We start from the raw sequence: 19,328 nt of genomic DNA on the forward strand, positions 1-19,328 counted from the left end.
TCTCTCAGTATGTTTTAACAGTGGTGTGTCTTTCTGTCTCCATGCTCTGCCTGTTGTGGACAGTGTGTACATATCTCTTCTTCTCGGTTCTCCGAAACGTGGCTGGACTGCACAACCTCTTCATCTCTTTGAGTCTTTTGCTTGCACAGGCTTCACTGCTGCTCAGTGTCCACGTCAGACTCTATGGCGCGGCCTGTACTGCTGTTGGTATTATGACCCATTTTTTTTGGTTGACCACTTTCTGCTGGAGCTTCTTCTGCTGCTTTCACATGTATTCTATATTTAAGTCCACGAACCGAACAATCTACGCCAGTTCTCACATAAAATGGCTAATGGTGAAAAGAATCATTGTCAGCATGTCGGTTCCCTTAGCGATAGTTTCTAGCGTTATTGCTAGCGATTATTTCTCTTCTGAAGGTCAAGGATTGGGCTATGGGAACACCTCCTGCTATCTAAACTCTGCTAATCTAGTTCTTATCTCTCTAGGGGCGCCAATGGCATGCGTCTTGGCGCTCAACTCATTCTTCTTTATCTCCTCTGTTTATGAGATTTATAAAATACGAAAGCTTCAACAAAACGCCAACTTCAAGAAAGACGAACGCCAGCAGATGTGCGTGTACATGAAGCTGTCGACACTGACCTGTATGTTCTGGGGACTTGCTATACTGTCGGAGGCTCTAGACAATGATCCACTGAGGTTTCTCTCCATTATAATCAACGGACTTCAAGGTCTCTTTATCGCGATGTCCTACTTGGGTAACAGGAGAGTATTAACTCTCTATGTGCAGTGGGTGGGTCGTTTGCTAACGTCCCCTGCGTTCGATGACAATGGGACATATAACTATAACTAGAGGTATTAGCTTGGACAAGATATTATTTCAGTATTTTTCAAGTTACATCAATCACAACACAAGGAACAACAAAATAAAAATGAATAACGAAGAAATCTTACGGGGCGCAGTTGTCATAATTGAATGTTCCACAACATCTGCTTTACTGGAGTTCAGAGTATGGTGTATATTATACATCAAAACTAACAGATATTAAACAAATAGATTAAGATAATAAATAGGTCTCCTTATTTTTAAAAGGCAAAAACTTAAATCATGCAATTTTTTTTTAATAAAAGAAATTAGACTTTCAATGTTTAGAATTATAACCCTGTTAATATATTGTCCCCAAAAGAAAATACATTTTTTACTTTTCTTTCTATTTAATGATAATATTGAGCTGAACTGGTACAGTCATAATGTAAGACATATATAACTCCTTCTGTCTCTAAAGACAACGGATACGCCCAGGTGAGTCACTAGCTTTGGTTTCGTCTTGAGACGGGGCAGAATCTGGAGTAACTTATCAAGCCAATACAGGAGAAGCGAGTTAGACACAGTTCGTGCATGCATATGCATCTGTCCTAGGGCTAGCAGACAGGTCAGCTTTCTTCTTCTTTTTCTTGATTGATGCAGCTCATTACATAACTCATTGTCAAAAGTCATCTTGTAATGTACGGTGGAGGTAGCATGAAGAAAGGCTCGTCCAAAGAAAATCTGGCTGGACAACGTAAATGAATGGACCAACCAGAACAGCTGCTGACCATGAAAAGGGGTGGGGTTCGATAACTCGAGCTGCCACAGCACACTTGCAACAAAAGTCAAAGAACAGATGAGAGAGATGCGAGAATGATAACACTTAGAGAACTAATCTTTTAACGGCATCGAATTTAAACAGGGTTTTATTTATTTTTTTCTCCACTATCTCACATATTTACCATTTTTTAAGATGTTTAACATTTATACTGACAAGAAGTTAAAATCGACCTGTACTTTTTTTTTCTTACTAAACATGTGCAGGGGCTTGGTGGTTAAGCATTTAAATTCCGAACCTGGGCTCCTGGGTTCGAATGAATACTGTGATTTTGAAATTCGGTATTTTTAGGGCACCCCTGAGTCCACTCAAATCTAATGAGTACCTGACTTTAGTTGGGGAAAGTAAAGGTGGTTGGTCGTTGTGCTGGCCACATGACACCCTCCTCGTTAACCGTTGGCCAAAAATAAAGATGATTTTAAACATCATCTGCCCTATTGATCGCAAGGTCTGAAAGGGGACCTTTACTTTCTCTTTACTAAACATGTTCATTTTTTTTTATTTTTTATAAATTTGTTTGTAATTGTCTTTGAAATTGTTTTTTATCATTTTGATATTGTTAATAAATATTCAGAGTAAAAGGAAATCTATACCATGCACATCATTTGGTACTGTTTCATTGGACATTTAATATGACATCTTGATGTCATTGACATTTACATAACACTTCACCATACTGTGATTAAGATATTGTTAGTCGTGCTGTTTGGCTTTTGAAATTGGATACCTTCCTATGTTTAACTCTTTCTCTCCGTAATTATTTACCACATTCTAGTGGAATCAACGTTGGAATCGTCAGTTAGGAGAGAAAGAGTTAATGAAATTGACGTAGTGCATATCTTACATTAAAATGTAATCTAAATATTCATACAAATAAAAGTTTTTTAATCCTACAAAGAATTGCCTCCAAATTATATGAGATAAAATAATCTGAAATATATGTAATTTTTTAAATAATGTACTTATTGTCCTTTTGTCGAAGTAGTATTAGTTTATTTTGCTTTAGTTACAAATAAGATCCAACCAATATGGACGACGTGAAAATAGAATAGAGTCCATAAATAAATTTAGGCTAATTTAACATTGTTGTTGGTGGAGATGGAATACTGTCTGTTCTTTCTTTAAGAAACATGCTCTTTACAAATATGCTGAAAATACAGTCAGACTTGCAGAAATAAAAGAGTTATCTTTCCAAGACTTTTGCGTGGTATCCCGCATGGTTGGGCCACGAAGATAATTATATATATAGAGAGAGAGATTGACTAGAAATGTGTGCTCGTTCAGACAAGTGCTAGGATCATAGCGTATTGAGAAAGCTAAAAGTATGAACTAGTGCTAAACGAAAACAATTGGTAACAAACTATTTCAAATGTCATGATCCACTGGTCAGAATTGTTTTCATCATTACTCCATTCCTTAAGGAACTGTATGCATTACAATGCACGTTTATTATTGAGTTCATTGTATATAAATTAGAAGATACGCATGACTGAATTTGATTGTTGAATAATATAATTGATAGAATTTGATAGCTGGATAATATACCCTTGCAATAAACAACTAAATAGACCCCAGCATTTTGACACTTTATGGCAATGACTTTAAATGTTTGTAAAATGTTTTACAATTTTCGGATGTTCCTTCAGAGTTGAAGATAAACTTCTTCCTAGTCCAAACCTCCCGCAGGGTGACTGAGAATGGCAGCGGGCAGAGTATGAACCCGAGACCGTCGAGACGACCGAACGACTGTCCAGCGTGCAAACCGCACGACCAGGCAGGCGAACAGAAGACGCGACATGTCTTCCTTTAGCCTTCCTTTTGCCGGAGGTCTGATAACCCTGAGATGGTGGCAAGGCTGGAAGGAGTCTGATAACCCAAACTACTGTAGAAAAATTATTATTAATAGAACTTAACATTTCTCCTAAATTTTCTACGATAATTCATTGTTAAGAATGATATCCAAGGTTATAAAGATAAAAAATTATATTTTTCACAGAAAGAAAAATTATTATTTTTATTTTGTCGTCATCTACCAACGGACGTTTTTCTCTTGTTAAATGTTGATAAACGTCTGGCTAGGCTTGAGTTTGCCAAACAAGATGGCAGAGATGAAATGAGGTCATATGTTTCTAAACCGTCTTCATAGGTTTCGTCATCATCAGCGAATTCATCTGGATTTAATTCTCTCAGTTGGTGCAGCATTCCCCTTTCTTTCAAAGTACCTGTAGATCACAAAAAAATGTAAATATTAAATTTCTTATTCAACAGATTCTCAGAGGTAACTTTGTCAAGTACAAGTACCACTTCCTTTCTCATAAATATATATTGCTTTTAGAGGTGTTATTATTATCAAGTGCGTCTCTAGCTTAAAGAGAGTAGGCATCTCCACACAAATCATGACTAGGGCCTCCTCTTTCTAAACTCCGGCACTGATGCTCGTTTTTTGAAGCAATCATGCTCCCATACACATGAAATGATACTAGGAGTAACTAATAAGATACTACAAAGAAAGTTCAGAAATAGTTTATTTCATAAATAACATCAATTTGCTTTACAAGACATTGTACATATAGGCCAGCCGCTAGACTATAAATTGTATTTCTAGGATAAACTAAACATCCAATAACTAGAGACTCACCAGGTACAGTGTTGTCCAAGACGAAGGCAAACGTCCCGCCAACAAAAGAAGGATTAGATAAAAGCATTGTAATAGCATTGTTCAGATCATCGCTACCTTAGAAATAGAACAAACATTTGTCTTCAAATGTCAGCTTTTATATCTGCCTTGAATTTTTTTATGCACACCATTAGATAAGTATTTTAGCAAGTGATTCATTCATACATTCTTACTGAGAGTTCCTAATTAAAGATATCATTTAGATTTAACAACTAAACTGACAAATAAATCATGATGTTGAATAGCTCATAATATAGTTAGTACAGTTTAGGTCTATTTACCTGTATCGATAGCTTGTGGGTTATTAGTAATCCAATATGGCAACATCATGCCTAACAATAAAGCGGTACCAATTATAGCCAGATTTCTCTGAGAGTTTAAGTCGACAGTCTAAAAAATAAATAAGGTTTTCAATAAGTCTCTTCTATGTAGTGTGATGTTGCTTATTCAGGCTGCCTTGAAGTCAACCAATTACTCTGCAATCGTTTGGGTGTAATTGTTCGGGTGTATTCCGTGTAGTTGAACAACAATACATATAGAATAAAACAACACCTGTTTTATAACTAGTGAAGAGATGTAGTCAACTCTGATGAAATATTCAACATGTATTTATTCTGATAAAAAGGCCACAGTAGAAGTCTCTGTCACTAAACACGTCGTTACCCTGGAGTATTCTATTGCTAACTGATTTTCCGGTCTCTAACCCAACATATCCCAAACGTCACTAGTCCCGTTCAATATGCGTCTTCTATGGTGCGTCGCTAAATAACTAACCTATATAAATAAGGTGTCTAACAGTAGATTCACATATCTGTGACTACAGATTTCCTGACAAACATTCTTTCATTAGACAATACCGTAATGAATCGCGTACTAAAATTTAATTCGTTTAATTGTTTACTTTATAATCCCATCCCTAGATCTAAAACTCTAATTCAACTCTAAGATGATAAAACTTCTCTTCGCACAGATAGTTTTATACTTTAACACATAAACATATTAATTGAAGTCCATTCATTTCATATATTGATCAAATAAACATTCAAATTTGGTTTTCTAAAGCTACATTCGCTTATGAAACCTGCGAAGCCGAGTTAAGATAGGCCTAGATCTATATTCATTCATGAATCGCGTACTAAAAATTATTTCGTTTAATTGTTCACTTTATAATCCCATTTATTTAACAAAGCTATCGCTCTTTTCTTTTTTAATAGTTATGAATGTATCGGCCTCGGGTAATCCCATTTTCGCAAACCTAATTTTATTTTCGTAGTGAAAGAGAAAAAACTTGAAAGGATCATTAGTTTAGTTTAACATTCATCTAAATCCAATCCACTAGATTAGTAAACACAAACTTAGACCCGCAGGCCGCGGGTAATGTCTGGCGAACATCCTTTCATTAGACATTACCAAATGGTTACACATAAACAGTGATTAACACATCTCTCTACTGAGTCTATTCCTAGGCCTAGGTCTAAAACTCATATTGAACTCTAACACATAAACATACTAATTATTGTCCATTCATTTCATATTTTAATAAAATTAATATTCAATTTGTTTTTCTAAAGCATTTTTAATACATTCGTTCGCTGTTCCCTAAAGCTGCGTATCCGTGTTGAGATAGGCCTATATTCATTCATGAAAAAAGGTCACGCATGCGCAACACAGAATGAACTCTATAAAAGCCAATTTTTAACTCTAGATTAGTGTAGATTTAGATATATGTCTACCTCAAGATCTACTTTATACTTTAACACATGAACATACAAAATTAAGTCTATTCATCTCAAATTTTAATCAAATATATGTAGGCCTACAAGCAAATGTTTTAATTTGAACAAATGGATTTAAGCCTATTAGCTATTCTGATTTGATAACTTCATTCACAGTATTTTTACATTGACACATTCGCTTTACTTATTACATTATTATTTCGTTTTATTGTTTACAAAACACTCTCAGTGACTATATCGACAGTAATGCGCAAATAAAGACCTGCGGGTCGCGGGTAACATATGTCTAGTATTTATATAAATGAAGAAATAAATTATATATCTATATATATATATATGTTTAATATATATATATATATATTTATTATAAATTATATATCTATATATATATATGTTTAATATATATATATATATATATATATTTATATATATATATATATATATATTATTTTAAAGATGTTACCTGTAAGTAAGATAATACCACTCCAATAAAAATGCCCATGGAAATAAGAGAAGATCCGCCTATGACAGGGTATGGAATAGCTATAAAGACTGCTCCTAACTTGGCGAAGACGGCAAAGAGAATGAATAACAGTCCACACATTTGAAAGACACTCCGAGACACTACCTGGCAATACATACAGCGTGAAAGATCAAAGTTTAGATCCTCTGTCTATACAAAGTTATATTTCATATCAGATACAAAATACTTTTAATACCAAGCCAAAAGATGAGAGCATAGTACTTGACATTCATGTTCGTTTTTAAGTAAGCTGCTTATTGACAACTTTTCCCCATTTGTGCCATCCACATATTTAGCAATGAAGAGGAAGAAACAATTATATGGTTAGTTTTTATTAAATCAGATTAGATTAAAGTAGCCCACTATTTTGGATTAATTGTCATTTTAGATGTCGTGTTAGTGTTTGTAATGTTATTACAGCGCCTTGAGCCTACGTTTTGTTAGTTAACAGCGCTTTATAAATACAATTCTTCTTATTATTATTATCAAAATAATGTTATCAAATATTCAAGCTAAAATCTCCATACAAAAAAAAAAGTCTTTACCCTAGTTATTCCCATTGCGCCAATGTTTCCACCATACGAGACGGTAGCATGACAACATCCCATGGCGCCGCTAAAGAAACTCATCAAACCTTCTACGGCGATGCCCCTGTTGAAGGCGTATCTTGGCGGGGGCGGCACTCTACAGATGCGGGCAATGGCGTTGTAATCGCCAATACTGTCTAGGACTGATCCAATAGTCGCCATGAAAAAGCTGATGAAAGCGCCAAGACTAAAAGAAAAACTGCCAACTTTCCCTGAAAAGAGATTCATGTATAGGAAGGCGCTGACCAGTGGCTCAACAAGGGATTTGAGGGTCCGAGGGGCTTGGCCTCTTTAGGGGCCTATGCATTTTGACATTCGACATCATACTTAATAAATATAAAAGTTTAATGTGTAAAATACATACAGCATGGTCACTCATTTACATAACAACTTGAATAGCAAGATAGCATGGCATTATCTTAACATTTAATTTAAAAAAAAACAACATTTTCGACACTCATTTGGGGGCCCCCCTCAAGTGGTGGACGGGGGGGATTTTCACATTTGGACTCCCCCCCCCCCTCCAACCGACCCTAGCTACGCCTTTGGTCGTGAAATACGATACATTTACTAACATGATACAAGTTTCCTTGAAAAAGATACATGTATTAGGAAGTCGCTGTCATCATGTTTCCATTAAGTTTAAGACTGATGAATATTCACATAGGCCTAGACACCTGTTTAAGGGCTTGCAAAGTTAGTAAATAGGAAGATTAAGGCTGTGGACGTCGCTGCTGACCTATCTTTGTGGAGTGAGTTTGACGTCCTATTCGCCGAAGGGAGCGTGAGGATCTAAGTCTTATAGAGTCTAAGTCTTTATAAGGAATGTCTGTAACTTAACTGATAGATAAATTTTTTAAAATTCGTTGTTTATATTTTTTTCAGTTCGTTTCTAGCGTGATTCGCGTTTCACTTTTTACAGTTAATGTTGAATTAATAAGTGAATTGCAACAACTGTTCTGTTATCATTTTAAAAATTTATAATTTTATTCGTTTAAACTAGTACAAACCATAACTTACAAAAAAAGATAAAAGGCACATTTCATATTCCATTCCTAATTCATGCTAGCACTCTTCTTCCCTGGTGCTATTTGATCAAGGAACGGGTGGCCTGAATAACCCAGGAAAAACCTACGACTTAGCAGAGTTTGAGTCTCTACTTTTATCCACTTCCGTGTTTGTTATCGTTGTGCTGATCAGACTATCAGAAAGTTAGTCTATCAGATTATGATAATATATGAAGCCATAAACGTAGAGATGTTAAGAAAAGTTGTAATGATGTTACCTGGATAAGGAAAAATGAACCAATCGGATTCGTGCACTATATGTAGCCTGGCATCTGTTCTGGCAAACTGTTCGATGCTGTCAGGGTCATCTGACATTGTGCCGGCCACTGTCAGAATGAGGGCTACAATCCAGCCAATAATAATACTCAGGAGAACCTTTCAATCATTTTTTTTAATTAGTTTGATACTTTGTACATTTAAGGTCAGAAGAGCAGACAGTCAGAGAAGCAGCATTCAGAGGAGCAAACATAGAAGCAGGGAGTCAGAGGAGCAGGCAGTCAGAGGAGCAGATATAGAAGCAGGGAGTCAGGAGCTGATATAGAAGCATGGAGTCAGAGGAGCAAACATATAAGCAGGGAGTCAGAGGATCAGGCAGTCAGAGGAGCAGAAATAGAAACAGGGAGTCAGAGGAGCAAGCAGTCAGAGGAGCAAACATAGAAACAGGAGGACAGAGGAGCAGAAAGTCAGAGGAGCATACTAAAATTTTTTAGTTTAACTAAATTTAATGTTTTGTTATTTAACAAGATATAGATCAAGAGTATTTGATCTTTTAACTAAATTTATATTTGGTTTGGTTGTTTCAACTAGATCTTGGTTGTTTGGTTAATTTTAACTAGATCTACGCTGTTGGTTGTTTCAACTCACCGAAAACACTTGATGAAATGGAAACCACAGAATGTGAAATCCTTGCTTTCGGTTCCACATTGGTATTGGTGTTTGTCGCTTGGACAAATACAGGGAGAGGATAAGGTTGACAGCACAAGTACTTTGGGCAGCCCATTGAAAAAATACAGATATAATAGCAGAAATAAGAATTATTTAGTTGTAAGATATTTTTAATCAATGTATAAAACATTTTAAATACCTTCTCATCGGTTAATAACTGGGTTAATTTTTTTTAAACTCTAAATAAATGTTTACTCTTAGTAATGAATATTGATACTGCATAGTCGAGTTTAGATCTACCTAAAATAAACTTATCAGAAACCTTTGTACTTACATACATGATAGAAGCCAGTTAGTTTCACAAAACTTTACTGCTGCCTTGTAAATAAAGAGACCAACCAGTGTTACTGTTGGTACAATGGTGATTGGTCCAATGTACCTACAGAAAAAGTATTAGGTTTTTTATTTAAAGGGCGATAACATTTTATTTTACCTATCATGTAACATAACAAGTCCATCTCTCCGAAATCCCCCAATTTTCACGTTATTGTGATGAACCAGAACAGGAGCCTACTGCCAGGAGCTAGAATAATTCCTGGCAGTGTAGTATGCATTTCCTGTTACATATTTTTAATAATAGTCCGTCGGTCTGTCTGGGTGAAATCTTTCACACGTTGTTCTCCCAATTCCCACTTCTCAGAAAATGTTTAAGCATTGCACAATTATTCGTTGTCGATGACAACATTTGAATCAATCGAATAGCATAGTTTAAGTAGTTGATTAACATGCATAACTAGATTAACATATGAAATACGCAGGACGTAATTATCTATAAAGATAGTCTAGGTCTCTTTTTATTTTGATTTTATATAACTTTCACCAAGCAAAACAAGACCCTCGCACGAATATCCCCTGTCCATGGGCGGATCCTGAAAGGGCCACCTCTGAGTTGGTGAGATAACACAAACTCTCTTTGTAATCTTCCTATTTATTTCTTTCTTTATTTGTTGTTGTTGTTGGTAGGTCACTCATGTACATTACCCATAGCGCCGACCTTACATTTTCGATAACTTTTCTATATTTATAATTACCTAATTAGAATTCCAATCAAACCTGTGGCACCAATCAAAAAGTGTAGACCACCTGCTAGCATTAAACTTCCAGAAAGCTGAGAGTAATAGGAAAGAAGTGAAATATTTTTTCAAAGTTTTTTTTTAGACATAGACAGGACTTGAATTAATTTTTAAAATGTATCCAATTAGACAATTACTTACTGGTAACTCATTATTTTGTTTAATAGCAACAAAGGAAACTAATACTTTACCATTTCTAAATATGGGTAAATTTGTTGGGTTTAGGCCCTTAAATAATTGTTAATGCTTTTTCTCCCTCACGCATTTTTCGATAAAGACCACATTGTCATTAAATATTTATTGTCATTTGAAAAAAAAATCAGTAAACAAAGACATTCAATTAGTCAATAAATTATTGGAAATTAATAATTTTCTTTGATATCGAATAAGGGAAATAACGTGTACATTATTGGTAGATATAGTTTTATGGACGGAGTTTTTCCCCTTAAGATAAACTAAGGGTTTTTTTAAATAATTTTTTAAATTTTGCTTTTAAAAAAAAAATATTCTAATTGGGATGACCGGTTGGGAGTTATTGGCCTTAGATAACTTTCATTTTTAGCCTGACAAAATACCTGGGCTAGTTTGTTCTCAATCACTTCTCTCGCAGGAATAACTGTACCATTTCCTACATCCGCCATCAGCACAGTGATGTTGTCATGGCGACTATCTAAACAAATAATAAAAATTCTTTTTTTTTTAATTGAAACGAAACAATTTTTTTTTCATTCTAGAAAAATGTGATGATGCTGATATCAAATATTACGCTTGTGTGATTTTTTTTTTCCAAAATGTTGTTGTAACTCTAGTGACGGACTGAAAGGGTTAATGTGTGTGCGGCCTACTGATACACACGACTCAGGCTAATCACACAGGTCAACGGCTGTCGATAGACAAGGGACAGTACTGCTAGTTCATGCAAGTATGACCTGTGTTGTGGTCATGTGATCAAGAGCCTTCACGGTCGAGAGACAGTGTGTTAAAAAAGTCAGTTGAGTCCAGAACAGCAAGGCATAAGGACTGAGGTACCTTTGAGTCCTCGAAAATGTAGCTGTACGAGCTAGAGACACTAGTAATGTTTAGTTAGTTCAAGAAAGCATTTGAATTGATGTAGCCAATTGTGTTGAATTGGCTGTCGATGTAATTGTCATTAAACCGCCACTTTGTTACTTGAAGCTCTTGTTGTCAAGTTCTTGTGTTAGATGTGCTGTTGTGTTGTTAAGTAGTGATTGCAGAAGGCCTGATTGAGAAGATCGTAACAATATTTTACAGTTTTGAAGACATACTTTCATTATAAGATATCTTTTTTTATAAAGCTTATATCAACTCAATCTAGCCGGGTGATTTTAAAGGCTATACATTATTTCGTCCTTCCCAATTTTTAGATCAAGTTTAAATTTTGCACATTTATTCATTCTTGATTACAACACGGAATCAAGTTATATATATATGTGAGAAGGTCAGGCAGGCGCGAGTAGGAGGGCCTATTCTTACTGCTGCTCAACATTAAATTTTATACAGTAGGCAGATGTTTGCGCTACTGGGTGGGCTCAATCTGTGACACCTCAGTCTACTACCAAGGGGCTAGAGTCACCTAAGTAACCAGACAACTAACTATACTAACTCAACTAAATGAAAACAAGATAACAAACTTTAGTTTAGTATAAATAAACAAAATGAAACTTTATTTACATGGAATCAAATAATAATAAAATATAATATATACACTAACCACTATAAACTACCCTCTAAATCTACACCACTACAAACACTAACAAACTAACCAAACTATCTAACACAAACTGATCAAACCAACTATCTAACAAAATCACTACAACTACTACACTAGACCTAGATCTACACCAACACACTACAATAAACTAGTCTAGATCTACAATATCCTACCCTTAAGCTCAGTACCTTACTATTCACTAAGAACAGAACTGAGAAACAAACTATAAATTATGAATATAACTAAGTTTACTAATAAGGCGATAATAAAGAAACAAAATAACACTAGCTTAAGCTTCCCTAGAATTATATCTAGAATAGATCTACAGAAACAATAACAAAACTATCAATAGCAGAAACAAAGTAACACTAACTTCCCTAGAATTAGACAGAAACAATAACATTAACAAAACTATCAATAGCAGAAACAAAATAACACTAGATTCTAGATTCCCTAGAATTAGAATAGATCTAAAAACAGCAGTTATAAACAGCAGCTATTAGCAGTAATATCCAACAGCAGCAGCTAAAGGCAGCAGTAAAAATAGCCTGCAAAACATAAATGCAAAACTATATTAGATCTATATTCTATTAGGACTGATGGACGCCGCCATCTTCTGTACAGCATGTTGCCAACTAATATTAGCAACTACCTTACACATAGTATAGATCTAGTAAAAAATATAAAATATTTCTACACTTACAGGCCGTCCCAGGTACAGGAATAAAAATGTAATTAGACGACAGACCACAACGATCTTCAGCTGTTACACAGACAGATATGGTACTGACCACTGGTCAACTGTACACTGAACTGTTTTAAAACAGCGTGATCACTTTTTATACACAAAAAGCGGAAGTACAAATAATAAGTTTGGCACTAGCCTATAAAAATAAAATATATAAAAAATATAGCTCTGGGAGCGCAAGCTCACATATATATATATAATAACCAATTGTTAATCAGTTAGTGGTAATTATTTAAATTGGTTTTATATTTTTAAAAAATGGGACGATAAACCTTGCGATATTGAGAGATACGGCAAATTTAGACGATCCTTCTTCCCTAGCGCTATTAGAGCATGGAATGGGTTGCCTGAGCTAGCCAGAAAAACCAGTGACTTGGCGGAGTTTAAGTCATTGGTTAACATGCATGACGCGTAGGACGTAATCATCTTCTTTTCTGAAGTCGCGTCTGTATCATATAAGATATGATAAGATTGAAGTAACGTCTGTATCATATAAGATAAGATAAGATCCTCTTCCTTCATTTATTGTAGGCTATGTTTTTATTCTGTGTTTGCTTTACTTTATATCAAGAAACTGCATTGACTCTTACCTTTAAATATGTTTGGACATTTCCACTCTGGTAAAGTGGACATAGCGATTAAGGGAATCAGATATGTTGAAGCAGGACCTTGGAATACTGGTAGCCTAGCAAAGATAGAGTTAATGTGTGAAATGTGATTCTATTCAACGGACAAATGTTAAAGAGTTAAATAATACATAAAGAGGAAAAAACAGAAGCAGTTGAAAAAGCTAGGAGAGAAACTTGCCAAATAAATACGAGTTTTCAAGGCATCGTTTTCTCGTTGTAATATAAACAAGACGCGCTGATGCGCTTCCTGGTCACGGCAACATTCTTATATGCATGCGAATCTTGGACGCTGACTACAGACAGATGCTAGGTGTCACAAAGACCGCGTTACGAATGAAGAGATTAGAAACAGGATTTATACAGCAATCGGCCCCCCACGATGACCTGCTAACCACTATCAAAAAACTTAAGCTCCAACTCTATGACCATATCACATGGTCCTCAAGACTTGCAAAGACCTTCCTTCAGGGAACAGTAAAAGGAAGAAGTAGAGGAAGACCACATCAAAGAATGGACAGACCTGTCAGTGAATGAAATGTTTCTATACAAGGTTAAGGACAGAGAGGAGTGGAGAAGACTTTTGACAGATCGTGTGTGGTGCCCCAATGGACCAATGAACTAAGGGATAGGTGAAGATGTATATAATCATTGATATTTTATTTTTTAATACAAGCTAGTTTTTTTTTTTAAACCCAACACCATGATAATGTTCACGTAGCCTATGTCGTAAAGTTTCTATTGACCTGGCAATGGCTGCTGGCTACAAGATCCAGGACTGGATTTACACTTGATAAAGCTCTAAGCTTTTTGAGATTTGAAGCCCTTTATGAGGCCCCTTTTTTAAATCGATCCTGCACTGACTACGTCCAGGTTATCTACAACATTAGGCAATTTTTTGGTTGTTTTTTTTTCGAAATGATTTTAAATATTAATGAAACCAAAAAAAGTGGGGCCCAATTTATAACGTGTGTTGCCTGTTGGTAACTCTAGGACTGACAAGATCAGATAACACTTTTTCTGACAGAGGAGTAATTAGCAGATTGTGTTGTTAAGAAAATAAGCAAAGAAATTGGGCTTACGTATTGTTATGACTTTTCCATGCGCACCACCATCCAGGTTAGTGCAGAGATGCGCACTTCTAGTAACCAAACTAGATCTAGCCTACTGTGCCTAAGAAAGATGATGTTTTATGAACTTGTGATGTCGTGTAAATAAAGATATATGTGCCTCGTTGAGTTGTCTCACTTAAGTTATTACAATTGGTCTCAGAAGTGGGATCATAGGCAACTCAACGAGATGAGGTAGGCTTTGATTACAATGACATATTTGAAGCTATTACATCAGCTCTCAATTAAAGATCTACGACAAGAGCTTCGGGACCGAGGTTTAAAATCCCTCGGTAGCAGGGAAACGCTTACGGATCGTCTGCGGCAAGCCTTGGTCGATGAAGAAGACATACAAATTTGAATTTGGGATTGTTGAGTTCTTTAGCAGGATACATGAAGAAATTGATGCAATGCGTGAACAAATTAATAGGATGGGGAGTAAAGTAGATGAAAGTGTATTGCAAGTAGAAGGCCAAATAGACCAAAGTGATAAAATTGTGTCGCTAGCAAAAGGAGGAATAAACTCGTTAGGAAAGGAGCAGTTGCCTCCACAAACAGTGGTGATGGAGGCGCTGGGGATTGGAGCGCTGTCTGTGACTGTGTTGTGGGCAAGTCTGGCGGGGCTGACTTTCATGGCGAGAAACGTGACAACGATTGCTGCGACGATCGTAATGGGATATACAGAATTGAAAGAAAAGAAACAAATGAAGAAACTAGAGAAGTCTGTTAAGAGCCTGAAACTTTTGTTCCTGGTATACCTGCAACGGACAGATCAAGACAACGTTGGGTCTGCGTCCAAGCTTGCTGCTGTGGACTTTAAAGACCTCTGTTTATCTGTCAGTACCTTTCATAAGAACTCAAGCCATGAAAGCCTCAAGACCGTTTCTGATTCCTTGCCTTTGATGTCGTCGAGTGAAATTGCGAATACGGGCCCCAACAATGGCCGAGACAGAAACAACGAATTTGACTTTGGCAGCGGCATAAGAGAGAACTCGATGCTTGGCAGCTGCATCCAGGCGATTGACATGAACTGTATATGCGGCGTCCTGCGGGGACAGTGCCCATGCCAAGAACCCCAACTACAAGACCTGAACTTGACAGAAATGTGTACTTCTGCCCACATCAGTGAAAGTGACTTGAACGGTGGTGAATTAATCCCAGCAAATCCTGATGTAGTGGTGGATGAACATTACAAGGATGCTTCATGGGCATACCTTAAAGATGAAGCTGAGAAAGACTATGTGCTTGAAACCATTGCTAGCTGTGGGCCTACAACTGTGTCACGACACGTCCATGGAAAAGGTCCGCTGACTCAGCGTCTTAGAACAACAACCCTGGAATCTACGGTGATCGCCACAACATCCATTTGTGTTACGTGGCTGGCAACCCTGACCTCCACTAACTCTCACTGTGTCAGCTGGCTGGCATCAGCGACTATCGTCATGAAGTCGAAGCAGCGACCACGATATCGACTCAAACATTGACTGGCCAACTGAAAGAAGAGAAAGCGACGGCCGTTGAAAACTGTGCAGATGGCTTCGTGGGCAACAGACATCCTAACGTCTGTGGTTCCCACCGATCGACCTCCACCTGAACTGTCAAAGCTCCACTGCACTGTTTCTTTTCGGGACGAAAAGTGCTAAGACGGGGGCAATGACTTTTCCATGCGCACCACCATCCAGGTTAGTGCAGAGATGCGCACTTCTAGTAACCAAACTAGATCAGGATGTTGACATGAAGAGAACGATTTCCGCCCAAGTTGAGAGCCGAAGTGAAAACACTGTGCCTAAGAAAGATGATGTTTTATGAACTTGTGATGTCGTGTAAATAAAGATATATGTGCCTCGTTGAGTTGCCTCACTTAAGTTATTACAGTATAAATTTAAATTAAACGTCCTGAGTTCAGGGTTTAAAAGGGGGGGGGGGAGGGCTCGCGATATCGAGAATCTTTTGTTCTTTTAACACCGCCAGCCCATAGCACAAATATTTTTTGCCCTGATCTGACACGTATTTGAACCATCGAAACTATTTCTAGAAAACTCGGCCTATTCAACAGTCTTTGTCTACACATTGGACCATATGCTTGTTAAAAATGGAGAGCAACTGAGCAGATAGATACAACAAGCAAAATAATTCATTAAAAAAAAAAGCTTACATTAAGTGTAATTGTATCATTTTGTGAGGATCAGTCCTGTAATTAAATGTGTAATAGATCTAGACTAACAATAATAAATATGTGCGGCGATAAGTTATTATTTTTACCAATTGTTTTTATTTAGCGCAATGGAATGCTTTTAGTTTTCTCATTGCGCTATGATCCTGTCACTTGTCTGGACCAGTTGGGAAAGGGTGGTGGGGGAAAAACAAGGGTGAATGAGTGAATGTTACATTGATCGCTTTTTAAATGCATTTTATACATAATTTTTGTTAAAGTTGTACCGGTTAAATATTTTAACCACTGTGTCTGCCAGAGAAGTGCTTTGGAAAATAGAAGGTTTTATCTATTGTTTATTTCAAACCTTAAAGGCATAGAGAGGACTAATTCAACTTAAGCAACCACATCTGTCATGTACAATTTCGTTCCCTTGTTCGATATCAAACAAAACAATTAATTGTCAATAGTTAATTTTCCTTTTTTTATTTTTATTGATTTTTGTTTTGTCAGATATAAGAAATATTGATCAAAATTTCAACTTAATTCGAGATTGGGTTGGGAGAATGATTCTCTGTTAATGAGCAACCAACTCAAGTGAAAAGTAAATAGACATCGGGTTGCATTCGAGAATGTAAACACCGTCATAAAGTTTCTTCAACTGAAACCCTTAAAGACAAAGGAAAATAGGTAACATTTAGGATATAGTGAACCAGAAAGTCCTGGAGTTTTGAAGCCCTCTTGATCACTACTAAATTTAATGAGTAGTAATTAATTTACCTGACTCCGAATGTGCTCATGGCGAACGTAGACACGCCAATCATTAAGAAAGAAGAGCTGAGAATGTACGTTTTGATGGCTTCATCCTGCTGCGCACAGATCACCTCAGCCACAATGATAGTCACTGCCAGGGGACTTCCAATACTTAGAAGACATTGCTGAGAAATGTAAATGTTTTTTTTTAAATATGTAAAAAAAAAAACTTTTTGTTTAAAAAAGGGTTTTATTATGTATAATTGTATCAATTACTGGGATCAGTCATGTAATTAAATTGGTCATAGATTTAGACTAACAATAATAAATCTCTGCTTTTAGAAATGTTTTTAACAATTCATTTTTGTTTTGCGTTATTTCATGCTTTTAGCTTTCTCAATGCGCTATGATCCTACAGATCCTATCACTGGACCAGTCGATAATAGCGCAGTGGCGGACGGGACACTGCCCCATAGGTGCATATTTTGCCAGGTTCCTGCCCAATTTTGATGCCCGTTGCCGACACTGCGGGAAATCAGAAGAAACAGTGGTGCACGTCTTGCAAGAGTGTCCGCAGCTCCGCGAGCTGCGGGGAGACGTATCCAATGGTCAACTAGTTTTGTATGGAGGCTATGAGGCACTACACCGGACAGCAGAGTTTTTTTACCAGGGCACTACGGGAGACCTAGGTCTCCCTGCCTTGTCACCAATCGGAGTTCATCTCAGGATGGAGGCGCGGTGGCCGAGTGGTGAAGAGCTTTGATTCCGAACCGGAGGGTCCCGGAACTAAGATTTTTAATTTCGAGATCTTTAGAGCACCTCTGATGGGTACCTGACATTAGTTGAGGAAAAGTGAAGGTCGTTGTGCTGGCCAGATGACACCCTCGTTAACTGTGAGCCACAGAAACAGATGACCTTTACATCATCTGCCCGATAGATCGCAAGGTCTGAAAGGGAAATTGTTTTCTGTATGTACAAAAAAGAAACTATAGTTTGTTACTTACTTGTAAGGCAAAGAAGATCAGAAGATGTGGCGGAGGTACTTCAGAAATTCTATAAATGAGAGGTTTCTTGTCTTCAAGCTCCACTGTCACAGTTATGTCCTCTTTCTGATCATTTTCTTCATCCTCTTCTGCTGGACTTGTTGATAAGAGTTTCGTCCCCTCTCTACCATTACCAATCAGAATATGTTGATCTTTCAGATCTATCTGCTGCACTACAGTATACTCCTCCATTTTGTCCTATGACCATACCAAACAGATGTTTCTAGCTTTCTGACATTGATAAGTAATCAGAATGTCTTGAACGACAAATTAATTAATAATGTGTTAAGATAATTTAGCAGCATCTGAACATCACATCTCTGTGTTCAGTTGAGTGGAGTGTTAAAACAGTACAGCGTGTTTTGATAGCTTCTTTTCAATTTGATATGCATGCGTTTCTGTTGGTCCAGTCTTTTTTTTTCCTTTAACAGCGATTATGTCGCTATAATTACTATATTTGTTTTGTAATGTTAATTAGCTGTATGTATGCCTCGTTTTCAGAGCGACTGCAGTATATGCATAAACAGACATTATCACGGGGAAATAAACTTCCAGGAACTTAGTTTCGTTGCATTGGAGAATTAATTTATTCTATTAGTATTCTTGCATTGGAGAATTAATTTATTCTATTAGTATTCTTGCATTGGAGAATTAATGTATTCTATTAGTATTCTTGCATCGGAGAGTTAATTTATTCTATTTTTGTGGGAAGCGTGGTCGAGAGGCTAAGTGCGCTTGAACTTGGCTTGGCTTGGATACTTAGTAGGGGGCTCGAGGTTCGACACCCGACTCGGGCAGAGTTATGTTTACTGAGCGTTTGTTAAAGGCAGCACGGAACCAAACTAGATACCCCTTTCCCCCCCCCCACTTGTCCAAAGCTGAGCTGACTGAGCTTGCTTAAGCATAGCTATAT

The 19,328-nt window shown here is 36.8% G+C and overlaps 1 protein-coding gene across 1 annotated transcript; it reads right to left on the reverse strand.

Annotated features, from left to right (window-relative positions):
- Positions 1–1,466: 1,466 nt before the first annotated feature.
- LOC106067363 (solute carrier family 23 member 1-like) lies at positions 1,467–18,782 on the reverse strand. The gene is made up of 13 exons (XM_056020980.1): positions 18,377–18,782; positions 17,400–17,557; positions 13,323–13,417; positions 10,828–10,922; positions 10,211–10,287; positions 9,454–9,558; positions 9,099–9,219; positions 8,453–8,609; positions 7,126–7,379; positions 6,521–6,685; positions 4,603–4,711; positions 4,283–4,378; positions 1,467–3,866 (listed from the first exon to the last, which is right to left on the reverse strand). The coding sequence occupies exons 1-13, from the start codon at positions 18,605–18,607 to the stop codon at positions 3,670–3,672; spliced, it is 1,860 nt and encodes a 619-aa protein (XP_055876955.1). The 5' UTR covers positions 18,608–18,782; the 3' UTR covers positions 1,467–3,669.
- Between the last annotated feature and the right edge of the window lie 546 nt (positions 18,783–19,328).

The sequence above is a fragment of the Biomphalaria glabrata genome, chromosome 1, assembly GCF_947242115.1.
Source record: "Biomphalaria glabrata chromosome 1, xgBioGlab47.1, whole genome shotgun sequence".
Classification (NCBI taxonomy): domain Eukaryota; kingdom Metazoa; phylum Mollusca; class Gastropoda; family Planorbidae; genus Biomphalaria; species Biomphalaria glabrata.

Excerpts from the sequence above, each read along its gene's own strand:
- LOC106067363 (XM_056020980.1), bottom strand. The coding sequence starts at position 18,607 with ATGGAGGAGTATACTGTAGTGCAGCAGATAGATCTGAAAGATCAACAT. Across the intron at positions 17,558-18,376 it reads TGATCTTCTTTGCCTTACAA|CAATGTCTTCTAAGTATTGG; the intron begins GTAAGTAACAAA and ends TACATTTCTCAG. Across the intron at positions 8,610-9,098 it reads CATTTCATCAAGTGTTTTCG|GTTCTCCTGAGTATTATTAT; the intron begins GTGAGTTGAAAC and ends AATGATTGAAAG.